Consider the following 23,917-nt stretch of genomic DNA (forward strand, 5'->3'; position numbering starts at 1 on the left):
TCTAGACTTGAAGGACAGTCATTTATCTGCTTAGAAGAAATTCTGGCAAAAGAACCCATGTAGCCTCCCGACATATTTGTTCCTAGGCTCAGGACCTGCTAGGCTTTTGAGTCCTGAAACAGTACATAGTGGTAAAGTGATGCAAAAATGTAGTCACGAACTCTGTCTGAAACACGCCACTTGGCATTGAGACACCCAACTAAAGTAACCTGGAGGCCTCTGCAAAAGAGCAGGATGCTTAGATGAAAGGAAGCCTCACCTTCCTAAAGCCTCGGTGTGGATTAGCTGTACACAGGGAATTGAACTGAATACGTATTTAAAATCCTTTCTGTCATTACCTTTCTGTGGTTGCGTGTGTGCTATGAATGAGATAAATTGGACTACAGTTAAGGGTAGGTCAACAATCGGAGAGAAACCCAACAAACTACCATTGCTGAGGCTGAACAGTAGGAACCCAGCATGGCCAGCAGGGGGTGCCATTGCTACATCATGATTTTCAGGCCTAGTGGAAAAGAAATGCTTTAGGAAGCAAATGAGGCCTTTAGAGTAAGCCATCTAGCCATCATAGGCTGGATCTCCATCTACCCCCAGCACATACAAATATTTCCCCTGAAAGCCTACATCCTCAGAAATGCAGGATAAAATGGTCCTGAGTTCCTGTTGCATCTTTTCTCCCTCTAATGTTTCCAAGGACTCCATTCCCAGTACTTAGAACTTTCCAGACTCCCCTAACCAGGGTCAGACCCTTAACTGGTAATTCATTGCAAGGGATGCTATTAAATGGAGGCTAACTAGACGTTTATATTCAATCACTATCTTGCCTTTCTCTGATTCCCCCCAATAGCCATCACCCTTTGGGCAAGGTCTAGCCTTGTCCCTCAGCTTCCTTAGTCCTAGGGACAAGTCTCTATGAGCAAAGTTAAACAAAAGTCAACAAGAAATGGGTTGGGTATGTGTCTGGCTCTGACAAGATAAGACAGGAAAAATCCACCTTTGTTTGGCCTTTAACCCCCTACGCACTGTTGACACACTTAGGGATGTTCCCAGAGGCCTGTGAAAATCCAGCAGCACCCACCCCTCTTCCACTTCCTGTGGCATGGGGGCAGGTCACCTGGACCCTGGGGTGGGCAAGTACTTACACATGGGTGCTATATCTGGGAGCTGGCGGCCAGCTCCAGAACAGACCTCACATATGCTTCCTGGTTATACTATGAGTTGGGTTAGAGGACGATCAGGTAACAAAGGCTACCTAGAACATAAATCCTTTCCTTTGTTTTGTGTGCTCTTCATGCAGCCACCCACATGCCCCTCTTCTCAGAATGATGTTTCTGAGCCCCCAGCGTTCCTCATCCTCCTGAGAGCCCCATGGCAGTGCTCCTTGCCATTCTCTCCATTACAGAAAGCTCCTAGCCTTTCCACCTCCCAACACGGAGGGGAACATTTCACAGTCACAAGTTCTGTCCCCCACTATGCCGATCTGATCTCCTCCTTGGTTGACCTCCCCCATACTGCCACACTGTTCTCCCCAGGCCTGATATAGAAAACCACCCTGTCACCTAACACACTCAGTACCATAGGGTCACAGCACAGATTTCATCATCACTGTAATCATATTATTCTCACTCATCACTGTTTATTCAGAAAAGAATCCACCCAATCCTCTCATCTCTGGAAAGTTCTTTTTCCAGCCTCATTGAAATCAGGATCCCTGTCCACCCCCCTCCTCCCCCCCCCTGGAAAAATAAGAGAAGGGGTCCTGGGTCAACCCCAGGAGAGGAAGATTATATTCTTGAAGGGGTTTAGGCTAGAAAAAGGCACAGACAGAAAGGAGTCTACCAGGGGGCTGAGACCACAGCTCCCCCGGGAGTCAGAGGGCAGGAGATGGGAGGGGGTATCATAGAGTTTAAAGAAGGCTAGGGGCTTCACAGCAAGAAGATTCTTCTGAAGAGCTCAGGTCAGAAGGCTTAGCTCAACTGAGCCTAGTAGTTCAGGTCTGTAATTCAAGCTACTTGGAAGCCTAAAGCAAGAGTTTAAGACCTGCCGGCTCAAGGCAAGCCTGGTCACCTACATGAAACCTTGTCTCTAAATAAGAAGAGGGAGGAGAGCTCAGGATATAGCTCAGTGGTCGAGCACTTGCCTAATATGTGTGAAGTTCAGGGTTCAATCCCTAGGAACAAAACAAAACAAAACAAAACAAAAAAGAGGCTCAGTTCAAAGTCTAGTTCCAATGTCCTGTCTACACTGAACCAATGAGAATTTCTGTGTGACCCCAAGATACCGGGTGAGATGTTGTTTTAAAACATGGGGCCCAGTATCAAGATACAGACAGAAATTTTTCCTGGCCTCTGTAGACAGATATTCAGGAACCGGTGACCAAGAGAAGTTGGTCACTAAATCCACAGTCTCTTGATGAGTTAGTTATAAGGGATATACTGTTTTCTAGCTGTATCCTTATATGGGAGTAGATGTCAGTGAATACCTTGGTTTCCCTGAAGTAGGGAAAGAAATCAGAAAGAAGAAACAGTAAAAAGAAGAGTTTCCCGGAAGCTGTAGCTTAGAAAAGCTCGTCTTCCCAAGAGTCCCCGCAAAGAGGCAAGAGAAGAGGAAGGAAGGGTCCAAAGCAAATGTTACACAGCCACCAACATTCTCGGCAGCTCCTCTAGGCCTAGGCTCCTCCCCATCAAAATCTGACCCAAGGTCAGAGTTTGGGTTCAGGGAGCTGAAGGTTCAGAGGGCAGTTTATCTGCCTCCCTAAAGGCGAAGAGTCCTAGGAACAGTCGCTAAAGTGTGTGTGATGTGAGAAGGTAGGACACGAGTTAGAGGCAGCATGAGGTCAGGGGCAGAGATGCCACTTCCCTGGATACCACCCAGTTTTGCCCACCCAGCCAAGTCACAGTTCTGTGTCAGCCACCACATGTTGTCTTGCTGAATGGCCGTTTCTGGAGGTGGCCTGGCCGGTCCCGTTCTCCTGAGCCCCTCGGGTCACACTGGCCTTTCCCTGAGTCTCAGGAGAGGCCCCAGGTCCTGAGCTATAGCCCTGGCCTCCACCATTCTCCGTGTAATAAGGGTCTTCACCCTGGACAGTGTAGAAATAAAGTAGTATTATCTGGTAAGTAGGGTTCTGAGATACTGTGAGGAGAGCACAAAGGAAGTAGGAGGAGGGGGGCAGGTACAGCTACATGTGCAGGCTCTTTTCTTCCCAACAGCCATCAAGGTTCCAGCTCCTAGAGGAGAAAGGACAGAGGAGAGGCACCACACCATGTCAATATGGCTCGGCAACCAGCCCCATGAGAAACCAGTCTCAGGGACAGAAGAGCCTCCCCAGTAGACACCAGTCATTGGCAAGAGTCAGACTTCAGCCTTGTCCCTCCCTCTATCCAGAACACGTCAAGAGTAGATATTCCTTCCATATGTCACATGCTTGGGAGCAAACTGGCACCCACAGGGCACTGAATATGTTTACAAGTAAGCATATTCAAAAATAAGTCTCTTCTCTTTTACCCAGATGAACTAACTACCCAGGACAAAATGAGCAGATGACATAAATCATCAGCTGTGACAATGACTAGTGGGAGGGCTTTCTCCATTTTACCCTTCTCCCCATTTTCTGCATCTCATTCCTACTCTTTTGTAGATACAATGTCGTTCATGCATGCCTATCCTGATGTCAGAAATATCCTTTGTGGTATTTCTCCCTCTCCTTTTCATGGTATCTATGGGCCTCCCCAGAAGTTCATTAACTTCGTTATTTGCTTTTCCCCACACCCCAGAACTGACCAGCCTTTCTCCTGTGGGGCTCCAACTGCGACGATTCATCAGGAAATAGCCAGTGGTGCCCAAGATGGCCAGCAGGACTCCAGAGGTGACCAATGCAATCAGAGTCTTTCGGGAATAGCTCTGGTGGCTCCCAATATCTTGTTTATTGAAGCTTTGGATCCCCAGCTTAAGGGAGAAGCAGACAAATGGCAGCATGTCACTTGTGGAAAAGGAGTTCTAGTGAGAAGCCCAGAACACTCCATATCCCTGATGCGGACTGTTAGAGGGTGGGAAGAGGGTGCCTGAAGAGATAGCCACCTCCCTCCTCTCCTGGCCCAGTGCTCCCCCTGAGATGCATCATCTTGTGGAACATACCTTTCTCAAGTCAGACTGGTGCTTTTCCATAAGCTGGAGTTTGCTGGAAAGTTCTAGAATTAGAAACAGGGGTTGCTAAATCTAAAAGCTAGTCCAGCTCATCTTGAGCTATCCTCCCATCTTGTCCTAGAAGCTCCTTTATCCAGTGACGCTTTTCATCCAGACCTTTCTTCCCAGGACCTGTGGTTTCTGAAGGTGAGGTATAGTAGCTCCAACCAGGATCTTCTAACACGAACCCCATTTAAGCTCAGTCCTAGCCAACACCATGCCCCAAAGTGGCCCTTACCTGTGCTATTGGCCAAGACCATCAGCAAACACTCGGGCCTAACCTCAGACTGGGCTAGAAGCAAGGAGCAGACATTATCACTGGCTTCGGCCTCAGTCCCCTCCTTTCCACACAGTATCTGGGTTAGACCTTCTCCTTTTTCCTTCTTAAATTCATCCTGGAAGACAGAAAAAAAATAAAAGAAAAACCAAGAGATGAAATTACTAGTAATCTTGAACCTTATCCAGAGTCTCAGATAAGAATTCTGATTCAAACCAGGCAGTGGTGGTGCACACATTTAATCCCAGCACTTGGGAAGCAGAGGCAGGCACATCTCTGTGAGTTCCAGGCCAGCCTGAGCTACGGAGCGAATACCAGGACAGGCTCAGAAGCTTTGTAGAGAAACCCTTTCTCAAAAAACCAAAAAACAAACAAAAAAAAAGAATTGATTCAAGTCACACTATTATACCTTCCACAAGAAATCCTTTCTAGAATTCCAACTTAAAACAACAGTGCTAAATTATGTGCAAAAACATCGTAAGAAAGAAATAAGACATGTACATACAAGCAGGAAATATTTTCTTATTCAATAATTGCCTATATATGCGTGCTGCTCAGACTGAATTCAAAATCACCACCAACATAGCAATGCAATATTTAATACAAATTAATAACTAAGAAAAATCCTTTGCTTTAAGGTTACAATGGCTCTAAATGATAGAAAAAAAGCCAACAAATGAAAGGAGGAGAGAGAAAGCCTGTGAGTATTGACTACACAGGCACCTTGGAGCGTCTTCCCATGTCAGCAAGCCCTGATCACAACGACACAGTGTTTTCATTGAAGGCATTGAAGACAGTTTAACGAAGTTCCCAGGTCCTCCTTCAGGTTGCTGACTGGTCCACAAGACTCAGGAACTCAGAAGATAAACCTCCATCATTTTTAGCAGCTGAGTCTCAGGAACAGCACTGATTGGAGGCCCCGGCTCTGTCCTTCAGAATGGGCTTCCCCACTGCCCTGAGCTTACTATAGAGTCTCCCCTCCCACCACAGTGGCCTCTCTTAGACAACCCAAACCAAGACTCTTGTCCAGTTTTGATGGCAGATGTCAGAGGAGGAAATGCCTCATGGACACGGCAGCATTTCTGTTAGGGGAAAACTCCTGGAGCTTGTAACTATCATCAGACCTGAGCCTTCTGGAGAAGGTTCAATGTCTGGATGCAGGTCTGCTGCCCATGGTGTAGTACAGAGGTCTTCACAGTTGGAAAGGATCCTGGGTATTTTCCTTCTATTGAGATCTTAGGTAGGAAAACCTCCTTTGGGCCAACACCAGACAAAGTCAAGATTAGCCTTAGACCCTGGGGGATTTCAGACAGCAGTAGGAAAATAACTGGGCACAAGTGAGGCCAGCAAGGCATGGCTGGCCTTACAAGTCCTCCACTTGGGCAAAGCACCTCCCATGGTACCATGCTTCTCAGGTTAGAGGGAAGACTACACACAATGAGTCTGGACTCTTTGTGAGTCTTTAGTTAAAATGTTTGCTTCCTCAAAGAAGAGGAGGGACAGGTCTCCCACAGAATCTAAAGCAGCCAAACAAAATGGGACCTTCCCCCATTCTCCAGTGCTAAGAGGCTGCACTTTGATAATATTCAGCCATTCTAACATTTAGCAAGCCCTGATAGTAAAACACTGTCAGAAAATGTGTGTGTGTGTGTGTGTGTGTGTGTGTGTGTGTGTGTGTGTGTGTGTGTGTGGTGGCAGGGTGGCTGGAGAGATGGCTCAGAGGTTAAGAGCACTGGCTGCTCTTCCAGAGGTTCCAAGTCACATGGTGACTCACAACTACCTATAATGAGATCTGGTGACCTCTTCTGGCATGCAGGCATATATGCAGACAGAGCATTATATACATAATAAATAAATGTAAACAAAAGAAAGAAAAGTGTGTCTGTCTGTCTGTCTGTCTTTCTTTCTCTTATGTGGAAGGCAAGAGGAGTAGCTATGAATTAATTCCCCATGATCAAAACTCTTGTCTATATAAGTAGACATATGGCAGTTAAAATAAATGCCAGTTACTATGGCCAGTGCACTATCTTAGGTGCTTTTCCCATATTGGCTCATTTGGCTCTCCCAATACTCTAGAAAGTGAGTGCTGTAATTCTTTTATTCCTTTCATCTTATACAGAAACTGAGGCACAAAGACTATTTACCACAATAAAATTATAACAAAGCACTTAAGCTTGCAAAAGAGGGCAAAGACACATCTGGATTGTGTTATCAGAAATAACTCAATGTGCTCAGATAAAGTTGGCAGGGAAATGCATGGAAGCAAGTCTGTTGTGTGACTGTCTGCCCAGCCTAAGTACAGCTAGAAGAAGATGGAAAGACTCTACCTTCTCTGTTTTGCTCCACGTCCTACAAGATTCAACTCAAATTCCATGTCTTCTAGGAAGCCACTCCCATCTTAGACAAACTAGACATTAATTCCTGCTCTCCAATTTTCTAAATCTTTTTTAAGTCATCATAAAGTCTGTTCCGATTCCTCAGTTCTAAACTGGTTGTATGGTGACCACTGCAGTGATGTATAAAAATATTTAACACATAAGGATCTGATTGGTAAAAACAGCATCTATTACTATTCTTACTAATAATTACAGTTCTTGATATATCACCTAGAGATCCAAATTGTGATCATCTTCTTACTGTTGTCATTTCCCTCTGACTAAACTGTTAAGACTCCCAAGTGCCTATGTAGTGAGGGTGAGGGTGCATGTTATGTAATTTTGAAACCGGACTGCACTTATTGTGCCAAATAAACAAAACAACTCAAGGACATGTTCAGCCTAACATCCCAACTGGTTGGCCTCTACCTGGAGTCTCTCCACTGCATGGTTAGTTTCTTGGATTAAATTCAAGGCATTACAGTGTGACCCGCCTCCTACTCTGGATTTTACCAGCTTCAGTTAATTGTGTTTGGGCTGGAAAAAAGCAGGTGGATCCTGAACAAAACACAATGCTTCTCCGGATGTTCGGGATAAACATCCTCCCCCCAAGAGACAAACATCATGAGAGAGTAGGCAGGAAGAAACCACAGCCGCACCATTTTGTTCATGATAGTCACATTTAGGAGTTTCTAACTGCATCTGTGCACAGGAGTTCCTTTAAAAAATAGTGTCATCTAACCCTTCTAGAGGCGCATCCTCAAATTCTGTGACGCCTCTGAGTATGCTAAAGAAGCCTATCAATTACTGTGGCAGAGAGGAGGGTATGGGCACATTTCTAAAGGGTCTTTGAGATATTTCCCATTGCTAAGTTTCTAGGATCAATTGTCTCCCGTTGTTTATTTCTTTTTTCTTTCTTTCTTTTTTTTTTTTTTTTTTTTTTTGGTCAGTTTGACAGAAGTTGTAGGTTATTTGAAAAGAGGGGCCTTCAACTTAGAAAATGACTTCATAAGATCTATCTATCTGTAGGCAAATCTGTAGTGCATTTTCTTAACTAGTGATTGATATGGAGGGCCCAAGCCATTGTGGGTTGTACCATTCCTAGGTCGGTGGTGGCCCTAGATTGAGTAAGAAAGCAGGCTAAGCAAGCGAGGAGCAGGCAAGCCTGTAAGAAACACTCCTCCATGGTCTCTGTGATGATATTTTGCTATCACCACAAGTCTCTGTGTCAGTTCCTGCCTTAAGTTCCTGCCTTGACTTCCATCCCTTTTCTCCCCAAGTTGCTTTCGGTCATGGTGTTTATCATGGCAATAAGAAACCCTACCTAAGACACTCTGCAGCCACCGATTTCCAAGTAATTTTTTATATTCTTTGCTGTATTAAAACTGACAGTGGCAGGCAAAACCCATATCTTCATTAAAGAGAGTGGAATAATGAAGGACTGTTGTTACAAGTCAGATAACAAGTGAACAATAAACTAAGGGCAAGAAGTTAGATTGCCCCTTCCAATAGACAGTCTTCCTCCATTAGTCCTTCATCAATAACTGATGTTTTCTGCAAGGGAACTGACCTTTAAGTGTTTGGGTGGGAGGGCAAGGAAGACAGAGGCTACGTGTGATCAGAGGGTTGGAAATAGCTTACCTCAGAGGAAGCTGGTATAATGTGTAAGTAGGTAATGTGAGTGAACCGAGTAGATATAAACTTTGAAAAGGTAATAAAATTGCCCAAACAGTTTCATCTTCAAATTGTATGGATATAAATAGTACATATAAGGCATGGAACTGAATAGATAAAGTAGTTCCAAACACTGTATTTATAGCAAAGAACTTGAGCTGATATTTCTCCAGAGATACACAAATGACCAAAGAGTACATGAAAAGATTTTCAATATCACTGAGCACCAGGGAACTATAAACAAAACCACAATGAGATAATGAGACAATTATTCACATGCATTAGGATGGCTGTGTATTTAAAAACCAGAGAGTGGAAGGGAGCAGGTACTGACAAGGATGCGTAGGAACTGGAGCCCTGTATACTTTTGGCAGAAACGTTAAATGGTGCAGTCACTATAAAAAACAAAAAACAAAAACAGTGAGATGGACTGGAGTGTAGCTCAGCGATAGCTGCCTTAGCATGTGCAAAGGTCTGGATTCAGTCTCCAGGAATGCAAACAAAAGTTTGGTAGTTCCTCTAAAATTGAAAAGTAGAATGAAAAGTAGAATTACCACATGAGTTAACAATTCTACAGATAGGTATTTACCAAAGATTTTCTATTAGGGTGCCAAAAACATGTCCATATTAGTGTTCATAGCCATTTTATTCACAATAGCCAAAAGGTGGAAAAACTCAAGTATCTACAGTAGATGAGCGGGCAGCAGACTAACAGCATAGACCACAGGTAGAAAGAGCAGTTCTCTCTGGAATATCACTTGTCTTAAACAAGGACCCTGAGAACAGCAGGGTCCAGAGAACAGCAGACTAATATGAAAAGTGCTCTGTAGCTGAGCTGTCTCTAAAACCTGGGCACAATGAACTAGCATTCTAGCACAGACCTATGTGATGCTAAAATTAAATAAATACTGCATCAAAATGACAGGTAAAATTAAAAAGACGGGATGGTTTTATTTTTTATCTTTAAATGGTGAAGTTAAAAATTGGCACCAGACACACATTACCTATTGCTCGTACATTGTCTATTTACGTTAACCCTAAATGTTTTTGAAAACTTCATGGAGTTATTTCCTCCTGCAAACTTGTGTCTTTATGATTTCTGCCATTTTCAAGTTCTCTAAGTTAAATGGTCCTTTTAATATGCAGTTTTAAAAGATTTATAAGGCAGAGGTACCCGCCTGATAGCTATAAGTAAGAAACCAGTCATTTGAATAGCCAAAATAGGTAAGGCATGTCCTCTACAGCCTAAAGTCTGTCCAAACCATGCAGTCAGCTCAACTGTTACCTACAAGGTTCCCCTCACTGCATTCCCATAAGAAAACATTTTACTGTAAAAGAAAACAGCACTTTTTCCCTTCACCTCTATCCTTACTCCAGGGTCTTGTTACTACCAGGAAACAGGATTTATTGTAAACACAGGAAAATTCACACCATGCCATATACACTCTGACCATTGCAGTCTGACAAGAAAGTGAAATGAGAATCACTACTTCTAAAAAGAATGAGAAAAATAACACACCATAGCAGATAATTTGCTGTTCATGTAAAAAATGAAAAAGAACCAAGAATCTCCTAGAATTAGCAGATTCAAGAAAGACACAAATTTAAGGTAAATATTCAGACTCCAATAATTTTCTAACATCTAAACAGCCTTGGGTTCTATCCCATAGGGGGAAATATATGTTGTAGGGGGCGGTGGGGACCAATATGGAAACATTTTAAAATTAAAACAGGTGATGAATGATACAAAATAAGGCTAGGAAAAACTGAAGGACTTCAGCAAGTTCCTATTCAAATTTGTGTGATTTTTTTTTGGGGGGGTGGAAGATTCTTGACAGATGCCTCCAAGGATTTTCTAAAAAATAAAGTTGAAAAGCATGCTTTTATGGTATAATTAGGAAAGATCTGGCTTGCTTGTTATTAAAAGCACTGTAATGTAAAGGCACAACAAACTTAATTTGGACAAAAGCATAATAAAGTATCTCTGAACAAATAAAGTATTTCTGGAGTATATGACCAGGTCATATAAAAATGTAATATAAATACCAGAATAAGTTCAGTGTGTATTAAAGAATTACATATAAATAATAAAAATCATTTGAATTTTAGTTGGCTGGTTAATACCTGAACAATGACAAGGACTTTCTTAATATAAAACAATTTTAAATCTGACATCAAATAACAAAATTTATTTAAAGTTGTTTTTGCCTTTTATTCTCACCAGATGGGGCCTCTTATTGTCCAAATCCAAGGCTCAATATTGGAAATAGTCTGGCCCTGCCAAGCTCCCAGACAACTTACTCAAGTGAAGCCAATCCAAGATGGCTTCAGGTGTTCAAAAGGATTGGTGGGAGTGAGAGGGATAGGGTTGAGGCAGACTTACACAGCTAGATGCTTCACTTAGTTCCAGGCAGATGCCCTGGGCCAATCTCACTTCCCGAATTCCTGAACATTTGATTTCTCCCTATATGAAAACAAAAACAAAGTCAATATGCAAGTACCCGTGCCCCTCATTCCCCCCCCCCCACCTCTTTTATGGCAAGGTACTCTCTTAAAAAGTTTAGGAAAAAGGATATTTAAAAGTTCTCAGAGGGCTAGGGATTTACATTGTTTATTTAACTACTGTTTTTGTTTTTTGTTTTTTTGTTTTTTAAGACACAGACTTACTCTATAGCTCAGGCTAGACCAGAATTCACTATGTAGCTTTGTAACCTGGGCTGGTCTCAACTCATAATCGTCCTGCTTCAGCCTTTTGGTTGCTGTGATTTCAAACATGCCTGGTGAGATTTGCAGTAGAAATTGAGCACCCTTAATCTGAAAATTTCAGAATATAAAATGTTTGAAAATCTAAAACTTTCTAATCTTCAATATGATGCTGCAAGTGGGAAACACATACTACAAACTCTTGAAATTATTGAAAAGTGTGATATAAAATGACCTTTAAATTATGTGCATGGTATATATGAAGAGCAGATGAGCTCTATGTTTTGGCTTGGGTCTTATCCTCAAGATCTCTCGTTATATATTCTAAAATCAAAGTAAATGTGCCAAGATAAAAACCTGGACCCAAGATTTTCAGATTAAGGGCACTCAGTGTGTAGCTGCATTGTTTGCTCCCATCTCATTAAGGTCCCAGTGAGGGAATGAAGCCTTTTGTTACTATCCTGGACCATAAGCAAGATGCTATTTGACATTGTGACTGGCTTGGGTGATGCTTAAAAGGGAAAAGAGAAAATTATTCTGTTGTTGTTTTTTTCCTTCAGTCAGTTGCACACAGACAATGGGGTAGTCAGGCAGCTGTTGGTGACACCTGTTTTCCTCCTGGCCCCTAAGGAGTCTCCTCATTCATTTGCTACCTCTTTAAAAACAAACAAACAAACAACAACCAGGCCCTCGTGCCTGTCCTCAGGTCTTCATATTTCCTGCCCTTCATTCAGTCTGAAAGCTGTTGACTGCCACAGACTCAAGGCCAAGCAGGTCAGACAAAATTCACCATCCCTCATGTGTCCAGTTCTCACCTCTGCAGATGACATCCTCACTGTTGTTCTGTGATCCACTAAGCTCTCCCATATGTCAGGAACACTTTTCCCTACACATTTAAGAAAGGCCACCCAAGCACACAGGGGACAGATCCAAATACTCCCAAAAGGAAATGGTGTCTCTGAAGAACCACAGAACTAGAAGGATCTCTGAGAATCTCCCCAAAATGCAAAACCCAAAGCAAGGCCAGACTGCTCACCAGACTGAACTGTCTCCTCCTTATCTTCCTCCTGTCTAGTCTTTCTAGCAATACATAAATTACATATTCCATGTTCTTCCAAGATGACCCAAATCTCACTGACTGGTATGAGCACTGGGATAGAGAGTGAGGTATAATCTGCCATTTTGGGCCCAATTCACTCACCTTGATGGTAATTGGGGCAGTAGAAGATGAAGTGTATGCATATGAGTTAGTGGTTGGTGTCATCTCAGAACTGATATTAGCTGAGTAATCAGAAACATTTACAGATGTCACGTTGGGCTTCCACGTCATCTCTGAGGTGGGAGCATTGTCTGAAGTGGTGGGCACTGTGACGGTCGGGGATGTCTCAGGTTGCACAAAAGTTTGTGTGGTTCCAGAGCTTGAAGGAATCCCAGAGGTAGCAGTAAAGTTGACCGTTGTCTCTGGAATACACCAAAACGCAAATGTATGTATGCATCTGTAGAATACACTCAGAAACACAATTGCACTTGTGGTACTATCATGAATTTCTGCACAGAAAAGGATTCTAGTGAGGTCAGTTACTTCACATCTTAACCCTGGCCCAATTCATTTCCAGCTAGCTGTTGGAACCGTAGCCATAATATAAAACAACATTATAACATGTTGTCATCTACAAATACATTGGGCCTCCCTCATAGCTAACCTGAGATTCATGAGGCCCTCGGGTATCAGATTGGACATACATGATCTAGAATGTATCAAAGGTGCCCTCCAACTCTGAAAGTGAAAATGATTCTGTCCTACAGAAGTAAAAGACCTACAATTTGATCCCAGATCATCTTCCATCATTGAGAACAGAAACATCCATCCATGGAATCCAATCTGATCCTTTCTTTTACCAGCCGAATTTAGCATAAATACAAGAATCAGTCCTTTCAGGACCCACTGGTCATGTGTGGTCTACAAATGTTGCCAGCACAGAGAAAGCCACGTAGAACTTATTTCTGAGTAGCCTTGCATGAAGTATTGGTTTCTGTGACCCCATCTGTGGTGGGAGAGCAGGCTATACTAACTGAGTACTTCTGGTTACCTGAGATGGCTGGTGTGGTCTCATTGCTGTCCTGAGGGAAGAAGTAGGAGCTGGAGCTGGTACTTCCAGGAATGTTAGGTATGGTAGTTTTCTCAGTGGACTCATTTGTAGGAATTGATGGAGATATTCCTGGAGTAGTAGACTCCGTGGCAACAGAGGTCAAGTTGTTTAGATCTGTGGGCCCAAAGGTTACAGGGAAATAAGGAAAAGTCAGAACCTGACCTTGGAGCCTCATGACAACACCTGATTCAACTTCTTGACTTTAGGTAAATCTGCCTGGAACATTCCTGCTGCCCCTCACAATGAAGAAACATTAATAATAAACTCCTGGACATCAGACTAGTTTCCCTTACTAGGTTTTTCCCTAAGGAAATACACTAAGCATTTATAAAACATAGGAATGTTGCGAATAATTAAAAATTGCAACAACTCAGAAGGCAATGTTTGTAATGTATTTAGCAAAATACCAAGATATAAAATTTCACATATTTAAACATTACAAGGATTGAAAATATGAGAGAGGCTATGTTCCTAGCTCCCTTTGATTACACACTTCTCTATTTTGATCAATCTCTACCCAATATACTAATTATTGAAAATAATCTGGAGTCATACTTTCTCTATACAAATCCCCTTAAATTATTTTTTCATTCTGTCTTGCTTTTTCAAAGTTCAGGACTTTCAAATTCATTGTTTCTTTTGGATGAGGAATTCAACTACAGTGAGAAACCTGAAGACTTTTTTCAGGAGGTCACAAGCTGAACTCTTCTTAATGGGACTAGAGAACTAAGGCCTGGTTTCCCATCCTTTCTCATAGAAGGAAGAAGACACAGAGATTGGTCTGGCTTTGCTAGGACCATATATTTTCATGCATGTGTACTTCAGTTAATAATCCCTGAATATAGGTAGTTTGTCTATTTTTCCATGAAATGTCAGGAAAATCAAACTACTAAGGTAGAATGATTCTTGATCTATATATTCTCTGAATACCTTCATGAGTGCACTTGCCCCCATTATTCTATATATCCTTAAAACTCAGGAAGGAGAACCTTGACCTTGTATCTTATGGGTCCCAAGCCTGTTCTACCTCCTGTATGAGTCAACCAGGATGGCCTTCCCTTCTAGATGACACTTTGGAGACTATAATTCTTTATACAGCTTGCTCATATGGCTCTTTGCTCACATCCTGACCAATATTAATCTATGATGGCTCATCCTTCTAGAGGTGAACGGCAGCACTACACTGTGTTCCTCCAAGGTCCAGGAATGACTATTTGAAAGGAGAAGGGCTATCATATGTGTATATTAATGTCCTATGTGTACATGCAAGATCCTTCACACTATGGGCCTGTTGTTGATCAGGGAAAGAACATAGATCATGTGGTCAAGCAGCAAAGAACATGGGTCTTGCTGACTCTGGTAGCTGTTAAAGATCTGGCTACAGCCTCAAAGCCTTTGTAGGCAATAAGACATTCGTGCGTTCCTATGTAGTTTAGATATTGAAGTCATCTAAGCTACTTCCTTAAGACAGGACCCCACCAATTTGACTCTAAGACATGAATTCGTTACAGAGTGATAGCATTCGGATACTGAATTAAAGGAATCATACTTTCAATGTACCATCCTGAGATATCCTTTAAATTCCCTTCTGAAACCTTTCTTTCTGCCCACACCCTTTTTTTGCTCTACTCAAACACGTCAATTCCTGGGAATCCCATCTGGTCTAGGTTGGCCCAGCCCTTTCTTTCTCCAAAGGAAGCCGGGCCTGGCTGAAATGATGTCATGCTTTTGAACCCCTCCCCCAAGGGGCCTCCTTCACCCCAGACAAACATTTTTGAACTTTTCCAGATGTGAAGAGAGACCCGCTGCTGGTTCTGAAGATAGAGGTGCCTGCTCCAGAACAGCGAATCAACTCCAGATCCAAGTCATCTATGGACCCACTGGGGATGGGATCCAGGCTGTAGCAGTCTCATCCCCACCCCCTACCCTTTGGCCAGACTGAAAATGAAAAGAGGACCCAACCTCAGATGTGTAGCTCCAAACCTAGGATAGTCTGCAAAGCTCATGAGACTACAAAATGTGACAAAGAACAGGGGTAGAAGGCAAGGCTAAGTGGAGGGCTAACGTAAGAACTAGCGTAGGTCAGGAGCCACTCCGGGCCCACAGCACAGACCCTACTGTGAGTGCATCCTTGGGCCTCAGCAGAACTAGTTTTGCAGAACTAGTGGGTCACAAAGGAAGGCTTTACTAAGACTGGTTATGTGTCTCTTTGTCTACTACCTTAAGCCATCAAACCTGGCCTTCTTCCTCTGAACTTCTGGCTCCCATTCTAGAAAGGAATAAGGACAGCCTACACTCACTGAAGGCCTTTCAGATGCGGGAAAACTAAGGAAACCTTTCCTTCATTCCATAAGGATGTGAGGAAGAGTCCTTCTCTCACCCATCAGGAAAGATAGTATAACTCAGAACTACGAAAAACACGGCTCCTGAATGTATTCCTAGTCTGTCCTACGCCATCTCAAAGACTGTACTTGACAAGTTGTTCTAGTAGATATGTATCTATGTCTACCACATGTATGACCAAGGGGACCAGAAGAAAAAGGTTGGATGCCCTGGAACTTGTGTTACAGATGGTTGTAGGCTAGCAAGCGAGTGCAAGGAACCAAACCTGCATCCTCTGCAATATCAGCAAGTGCTCTCAACCACTGTGTCATCTTTCCAGCTTCTTTCTATCAATCTGTTCAGTAAACTTAGAGCAAGACAGGAAACAAGTTATTAAATGGGAAGCTAATAACTGAGAATCTTAAGACACCAACAGATGTAACATAATTTATGTAGTAAAATTCATTCACTGACCTTACGGGTACTTACTTAGAAGAAATTATTTTCAAGTACAGTATTAATAAGCCTGGTTACTTTGATATTCCAGTAAAAGTTGAAAATTAGAAACAAATAGGGAAAGGCAACAGCTGAAAACTAAGAAATTGAAATTTCTAAATTAAAAGCAGACCTACGTTATCAAACCCATACTGATCTGGAGTCATTTATAGTCACATTAAGCAGAAATAAATGCCTCGATATGTATTAATCACGCCACTGACTGCAACAAAGCCACCTTATTTTCATGATCCATTTGAGTCACAAAAGTTAAAGTCTTAGGGTAGGGGTATATGTAATACATCTACTTATCACTAGTAAACTGGAGATTCCGTTTTGTTAAAGGGTTACATATTCTAAGATATTCAGTAAGTTATTACCTAGATAGCCAAGTTTCCATACGTTCTTGGTCTAATTTTTTCAGATATCCTTAGCTTCAGTGTTTTGGGGGTGTGTTTTTTTTTAGATAGGGTGTCATATAGCCCAGGCTAAGTGACACTTTATGTAACTTGCTTTAGCTATGGGTGGTACACCACCACGCCAACTCGTGTTAGTTTTTTCCTAATGCCATTTTCTAATCACATCCTCAGCCAGCTCCTAGGTGTCCAGCCTTCCTGAATTTATCTCAGGTAAAGTCACACTCCTGGTGAGCCACTGGACCACCGATTTGAAGGCAGAACTACCCAGAGACAAAGAGGCCATGCCTTGCAGATAGGGGCTGTAGTGCCCCTTTCTCTCCTGTGCTCTGACTGTGTGGTTCCACAGCAACTTTCAAACTTCTCCAGTAAAATGGGATCAAAGTAGGCCCTGTCTCCTGGTTGTTTTCAAAAACAAAGAAGGTGAGGAAATACAAAGCAGCCAGACTGTCTGGTCCATGACTGTCATCATGGAAAGGCCCTTCCTTCTGCTTTTCCAGATCAGTTACTTATCTCTGTCACTCATCTGGCACAAAGTCACACAAGTTGCTTCCTCAGGAGAGGTTTAACTGTCACCTCACTTAAGTTATAAATTTCTTGAATGTCAAGCCTTTTTTTTTCATATGTGTGTTTTACTCAGGATGCTTGGCAGATCCTGGGGCGTTAGGATAAGCAACTGGGTTGAGCTGTACTGCTCACACTCACCACCTATAGCTTCCTCGTCTTATTCTGATGCTCTGTAGTTTATTATTATTGTGGGGGTGGTGGAGGGAGGGAGGTGTGAGGACAGGCAAGGATGCGCCACAGCACACACAGATGTCAGAGGACAACTTGCTGTCATTTCTCTTCTACCACTTGGGTTCTGGGGATCAACATGCATGGCGAGCGCTTTTGCCTACTGAACCATCTTACTGATCCTAATTCTCTGTATAAATTAGGGAGTGACTGCGCTAAAGGTATCCAGTTTCTCCATATAATGAGGAAAATTCTGCAATCCAAGTCACATTGCTAAAGATATGGTTTTATTTCATCCAAATCAGGAGTTGGCAAACTAGGACAGATTCTGCTTTGAGGTTGATAGAGTGTGGCCAGTCAGTCAGTCAAGAATGTCATCTACATTTTCAAGTGTCATAAAGTAAGATAAAGTGTCTGTCATATGCCTCAGAAGCCACATCCAGACCCTAAGCCTGAGATGCTTTCTGCTTTGCCCTTCACAGGAAAACTTTGTAAATAACCCTCTTGTAGACTAATTTCACTTTCATAGTACATGCATTTTCCCCTTAAGCACCAGGGGAAGGTAAAGGATCACTAAGTTCAAAGAAAACACAGAATAAGGGATGATTTGATTCTCTCCCACCCTTAAGGCCTTAGCATTGTTGTGATTTACACAAATCTCTCCAGGAGTGGGGCTGACTAGACAAGTCTTTAGGGATTTTCATGAAGACTGAATTCATCCTGGGACAATCCAAAGAACAGAAACAGGACAATGGTTACAAGTCAGAGAAAGGCTAATTTCACAGCAATACAGGAAACTAATTTACGGCAGATATTATTATTATTTTTAACGGGATGAACTCACGACGTAAATGAATATTCAGAAAAATCTTATTCAGGCCCCTTCATACCTGCCATGACCCTGAGTCTGAGCTGTTGTTGGGCTAGAACATAGGGCTTGCCAGAAGCTTTCCTCAGCTCAGAGGCAAGGCAGAGGCATCCTCAGGAACTGGCAGGAGCATCCTCACTACATTGAGATTTCCCCATTATAGTCAAATAGCTTGTCTTCATCCCTCCACGCCTCTGGACCTCCAAGGGGCCTACATTTCTCCCACTTGCCTTTCTTTCATTTTTCTGGTGCTACCCACTCCTGGATGCCAGCTCAGTGCCTTGCTCTGATAACTGATGTCACTTCTGCAGTTCAGTCAGCCTGAGTCCTTCTCAGGCAAACCTGGTATACCTGGGCAGCTTTTGCCAGAGGTTAGAAAGTATGGAATAAATTACAGAGCAGTGGAAGAGGCACAACCTTGAAATGTTAGTCAGTGCTGTGCTAATGTAGCTATTCTATAAGAAATCTCCTTTAAGTCCTCCAACTCTGCAGAAGCCTCCCCCTTTTGTGTTCACCTTGGGCTGTGGCGTCCTTCTGCCTTTTGTCTCTTAACCTACCACAAAACAAGACTACTTTCCACATAACCACTCTGCCTCCTGCCTGCCTTTGGACATTCAGAGTTTGTCTAGGGCTCTAAGATTCCTTACCCAAAGACCCGTTTACACATTTTCTTAAGCAATGGAGCAAACTACCTAGGGATACCACTTCTCTAAGAGGCTCACTTTTGTTTTCCACTCCAGGAAGTAGCAGACTTCCCTGTTAAGCCAGGAGGCCTTTTCCTTTGCATCATTAGGGAAATGATTCATTCCCTGCCTTTCCCAAGTGTAGGTCCAGGGAAGTGTACCTTGCCAGGCCTCCTAGTTTGTTTGGATCCCTACCCCACTCCACCCCAAGATGCATGTACCATTCTCCCTGTAGCACAACCAGGATCCTTGAGGGCAAATTTAAAGACATTATGTTTTTTTTTTACTTAGCCAACGTAAGAAGAAAATGTTATCATCAGAAACATCAAATCCCCTCTCAAAATATGTAGATTCTCCCCTGGCCACTGGGAACATTTCTTTTAGAGATGAATTTGTGTTGGTTTTTTTTTTTCCCATGCCTTCACATTTTTAGTTTGCCACATTACAGGACATTTAGTTAGGTGAGTCAAAGTCAATGAGAGAGGGAAGTCCAGGTACTGGAGCCTGGGGCTGGGAAGCCCTGATTGTAAGCCCAGGTCCTCAAACACAAAGCCAAAGAAAATCAGGCAAGTTCATAAGCAGTGGAGTCGGCTTCTCTTTTTTGTTTGCTTTTCTACGACTCCGTGGCCAACTTTATCTGCGGCAATTTGGCACTTCTTGCCTTGGACTTTGGGAGACAAAGACCACTCAGGAAAAGAAAGGGCAACTCAATGAACTGGCCCAAGGGGTGGGGCCAAAGGGATAAGAGAAAGAGGCCCAGGCCCTTGTCTGCTTATCAACCAGGCGGGAAAGCCCAAGATGAAGAAGTGTAATTGCAAAGGTTGTGAAGTGTGGTTTGGCCCTCCAAGGGGAGAGCACTCAGATCCCTGAATTTTACTCGGCAGCCCCTAAACTCTTTCTCTCCCTCACCATGTAGCAGGGAGTAAAGGGTGGAGGCCTTTCCCTTCTGGAAAATATCTGATAAAAGTCTTTCCCTCCTTTTACATGTAGCCCCAAGCCGGATATAGGTGTGGGGTCAGCAGATTCAAAGGACCCAAAGGAAGAAAAGAAATAAGAATGGGAGCTGAAGGTAGTGTTGGGGTAGGGGGTAAGACATGCCTTGAGAAAGGATACCCAGGTCAAAAGAGTCCTTAGATACCTGAAAGGCTTCCAGTTCATCTGGAGTATGAAAGTGTTGGCTGGTGGTCCCCAGCCACGACCCAGACTCTGGTCACTAATCTCTCTTGTCTCACTAGTGGTGGGCTAGTAGGCGTTTATACTAGCTTCTCACAGGGACAGAAGAGACCTATCTCTTCAGAATGAATTCCCATTCTACACCAAAATTTCCAGTAATAGCAGCACTGAATTTTTGCTGTTGTCTACTGGGGGCATTTTTAATTACATACAGTCTTTGGTTTAATTTATTCCACAATGTATCCCAGGACAGAAATAACAGTATTAACAAACAAAAGAATCTAACACAAACCCTATGAAGTTCTTGGAAAAAGTGCAAAGCCTTGGCTAACCCATGAAGTCTGGCTGGGTTGGGAATGGTGGCCCTTGCCCTGCCCTTTACCCCCAAGCTGAGACACTGATATTCTCAGTGTATTTGCCCAAGGTTTACAGAGGCTTTTATGCTCTTTACTCCCACCTCTTCAGCTCAAGACATTGTTGACCTGGGCCAGCTGAGGAAATAAGAAAAGGCAGCACTCCACCCCAGCCTGGATCACTGCTGAAGTAAGTAACCAAGAGAGCATCCAAGAACTCCATCCAGCCCATGGCCAGCCACCTGTGCTATGAAGGCATAGTATAGCATCATTCGGGGCATTTCAGTCTTCAGCAAGTTTTACCCCCATCTAAAAGGGCATGTCCAGGGCTGCCAATCATGTGATTCCAGAACCTAATTCAACTTCTCAGCCAGATCTCTTTGGGATGGACTCAAAGACAATAGCACAGGAGACTGGGAACAACAAGGTCTTGTGGGCAGATCCAGGTCACTCAGCAGAGCCGTGGTGAGTGGTCTTTAAGATGTACAATGGGGATTTAGGAGCCCCAAAGGGCTAGAAGCAAAATGAATAAAACCCAGCATTAAGAACCTCTAAGGGATGAAGAACAGCACCCTCCAATGCAATCCCAGTTTGCTATAAACTGGGTGAATACTGTCTTTTTGTCAACCAAAGGAGAGGAAGAGCTTAATAAGTAAGAGTATGTGTGGGCAGAAGGAGGTGTCTTGGCCTGCCCACTAGCTTTAGAATCTGAAGTTAAGCAGGGCAAGAAAATTCCAAAGAGTAATGAGTGTGGGTTTGTGCAGGGTGAAGACTGGTAAGCAGAAGGACTTGGTGTGTACACCAAACCACCTCCCACTAGCAACTGCATGGAGTCTGCAGGGGCGACGCTAGTTTAGCTTTCTAATCTTAAATTTAAAAAAATTTTCCTTCTTTTTCTCAGCTTGTTTTTTATTCCAAACTCCTCCACTAACATCCCTCAGTCTTCTTTAAGGGTCTCCTGGCCCTAATTGGGATGGTTACCCCCACACATTCTTTAAGTCCATGTCCTGGGAACAAAGGGTGGCTGGACCCTTCTTCCCTGGGGCCCATTGTGGGCCCTTCCTTTCTGAATCAAGGGCAGTTACAGAGCTTTTCCTTCCTTCCATCTGCGTTCCAACTTTGAGCTTTGCACCTCCAGCCAGGCAATGAGCAGCTAGCTGGCATCTCCCAGCTATCAGAGTAAGCTCACACCTAGCTCCAGGGACGGGTTCCCAGGTGAGGTTAAAAGCTAAGGGTCTTCCCTCCTCCCCACCCATAGCCTGACCCTCAGCGGTTAATACTCACGCAGCAGACTCATCAGGCAGAGAGCCACCCAGCCCCATGGCAGCTGGAGCCCCGCGTGCGCGTCCCTGTGGACCTGCATTCTCGCGCACCGCTCCGGAGATGCGTCGGTGCAGGAGGCGCCGGGCGCGGGACGCGCTCCTCCGCCCTGCGCAGGGGTGGGGGATACTGGCTCTCCTCCCCTGCTCCCTGTCCGGAGGGGGTGGGGGATGCCGGCTTATCCCCTCCCTGTTGTGTCTTGGCGGAGCCGGCCCCTCTCCTTGGCTGCTGCCAACGTGAGTTCCCGGTCAACCCAGAGGCCCAGGACCTAAGCAACGAGGTTGGGGCTGTAGACAGATGATTTGGAAAGCTGCCAAAGGCCAGCCGCTGACTAAGTGGGCAGATCTGGATAGTAGGTCTTCGAACTCCTCTACTTCACTTTTAACCCTGTGTCAACGAGACTGCGTCTGGGCAGGGTCAAGTTTCTCCTTTCTGTTTTCTTTATTTTCAAGTTTTAAATGTAGTAGGAGGCCACTGTGAGGCTGAGTTTACACAACTAAGGTTTTCAGTTAATCAGGAAATAACACAAATCCGAAGACGCCTTTAAGTGATAGTCACAGTAGAGTCTGTACTGTGTGTTAAAAGCGAGCAGGACAATAACAGTCACTTGACCCATAGCTCTTTTGCTGTCACTCTCATCTCTCGGTTTTACACTTATTTTTCCAGCAAAATCTACAGAATCTGTATTAATTTTGCTGTGACCATCCATATTTTCCCAGCTAGTCCGATCGTAGCAGTTACCAATACCACAAAGATAGCAGAGCTACTCCACAGCACCCAGGATGGCTTCTCTCCAAAGTCTCCTCTTCAACCCTGAATCTAAGTCTCTGGGAGCAAAGTATTCCTTGGATTCCCACCCCCCATCACCATCCCCCACCTAACAACACACCTTCTAGCACTCCTTGGCTTCCTGTTCCTCAGCAATGGTTCTGTATGTTGATGCATTGGGTTGCAGGATCCTAACTGGACAGGCAGACTAGTCACACAGATCGGGAAGATCAGGGCAGGAGAGAAGAGCCAGACCTGACAGATGACAGCACCAGGTAGAAGTTAAGATAAGGCACAGAAGGGTCTGTGATGATGACTGCAAATACTCACATACTCTCTGGTCACATAGCCTAAAGGGAGAAAGGAAGATAAGACAAGCACCCTGGAGTGCTTTTGTGTTTATTCCTCTAAAGGTCTTACCAGCAAGAGGAAAGTAGATCTGTTTTTGTTGTTCATCTCAGGCCTTATATACCTTGGATTGAGGAGAAGACTATCAGTCCTCAAACCCAGACTTTTACTCCCCGTTACTTTGTATACATTTAAACAGGGAGCAAAGGTTTTCATTAGATAAAGGCAGGTGCTGATTGAGTACAATGGAGTGAGATGAGTTTGTGTCAACTGGCAGTTGGTGTTTTGTATCTGACACATCATGACGGAGAACCTGCAAGCTGGGGACAGAAAGGACTGGGAAATATGCTTTCAAAATCAGACTCTGGTGCTTGGGATATGAACTAACAAGAAAATACCATATGTTCTCCACTAATTCCTCAGCTTTAAAAGTCAATTTGTTTAAGGTACCTATCATAAAATTATGAACAAAATGTAGTTGTCTGAAAATGAATTTGCCCACTTGAGTCTATCTTTACTTCCAAATGTCTTCTCTGGTTACTTAATTTATTTAATTGAGGTATTTTTGAGACAGGATCTTACTCTGTAGACCAAGCTGGTCTTGGATTCAAGCTTTCTGAATGCTGGAATTGCAGGTGTATACCATTGTTCCAGGCTCTCCTCTGGTTGCTTTAAATGTCTTTTGTCTTCTGGACCATGGGACATGGGACTATAGGGAACTTACCTTTTGTACTTAAACTTCTTGACTGATGCTGGAATCAGAGTGAGAGTGGGGAGTGAGAGAGATATTGATTCCATGCAAAAGTTTCTGAAAACAAAATTCATATAGAACCAGAAGCAAGACTGAGTGTCAAGAATCTCAACTTGCAATATGTGCTGTTGTCATTCTTACGTATGCTAAAGTTGGAGAGGTCCTGAATGAAAAAGAAGACAGGTATAAAGTGTAAGGACAAAGCAGTGTTCAGCAGCAGGGAAGGAAAGAGAATGTAGGCATCTAGGAGGTTGGAAATCCATTCCTTGGAGAAACCAAAGCTGTACTTCTCTGGTCTACTAGCTATAATGAGATCAGAATATAAAG

At 43.5% G+C, this 23,917-nt stretch overlaps 1 protein-coding gene across 2 annotated transcripts; it reads right to left on the minus strand.

Annotated features, from left to right (window-relative positions):
• Positions 1-1,613: 1,613 nt before the first annotated feature.
• Positions 1,614-21,961, minus strand: Cd34 (CD34 molecule). Of its 2 annotated transcripts, none has more exons than XM_005082843.4 (8): positions 21,688-21,958; positions 13,299-13,472; positions 12,410-12,669; positions 10,889-10,969; positions 4,418-4,574; positions 4,132-4,184; positions 3,778-3,942; positions 1,614-3,076 (listed from the first exon to the last, which is right to left on the minus strand). In XM_005082843.4, exons 1-8 carry the CDS (start codon positions 21,764-21,766, stop codon positions 2,891-2,893), a joined length of 1,155 nt encoding a protein of 384 aa, XP_005082900.1. In that variant the 5' UTR covers positions 21,767-21,958; the 3' UTR covers positions 1,614-2,890. The 2 variants fall into 2 exon arrangements, with proteins under 2 accessions (XP_005082900.1, XP_012978095.1); XM_013122641.3 differs by lacking the exon at positions 1,614-3,076 and adding an exon at positions 3,082-3,224 and having other exon boundaries at positions 21,688-21,961.
• Positions 21,962-23,917: the final 1,956 nt, after the last annotated feature.

This window comes from Mesocricetus auratus, unplaced genomic scaffold (assembly GCF_017639785.1).
Source record: "Mesocricetus auratus isolate SY011 unplaced genomic scaffold, BCM_Maur_2.0 Super-Scaffold_100676, whole genome shotgun sequence".
Classification (NCBI taxonomy): domain Eukaryota; kingdom Metazoa; phylum Chordata; class Mammalia; order Rodentia; family Cricetidae; genus Mesocricetus; species Mesocricetus auratus.

What these genes read in the sequence shown, in the direction of transcription:
- Cd34 (XM_005082843.4), bottom strand. Translation starts at nt 21,766, where the DNA reads ATGCAGGTCCACAGGGACGCGCACGCGGGGCTCCAGCTGCCATGGGGC. An exon ending in GGTCTTGGCCAATAGCACAG is followed by an intron (nt 4,185 to 4,417) that starts GTAAGGGCCACT and finishes TTCTAATTCTAG; the next exon opens with AACTTTCCAGCAAACTCCAG. An exon ending in ACCAGTCTGACTTGAGAAAG is followed by an intron (nt 3,943 to 4,131) that starts GTATGTTCCACA and finishes TTCTCCCTTAAG; the next exon opens with CTGGGGATCCAAAGCTTCAA.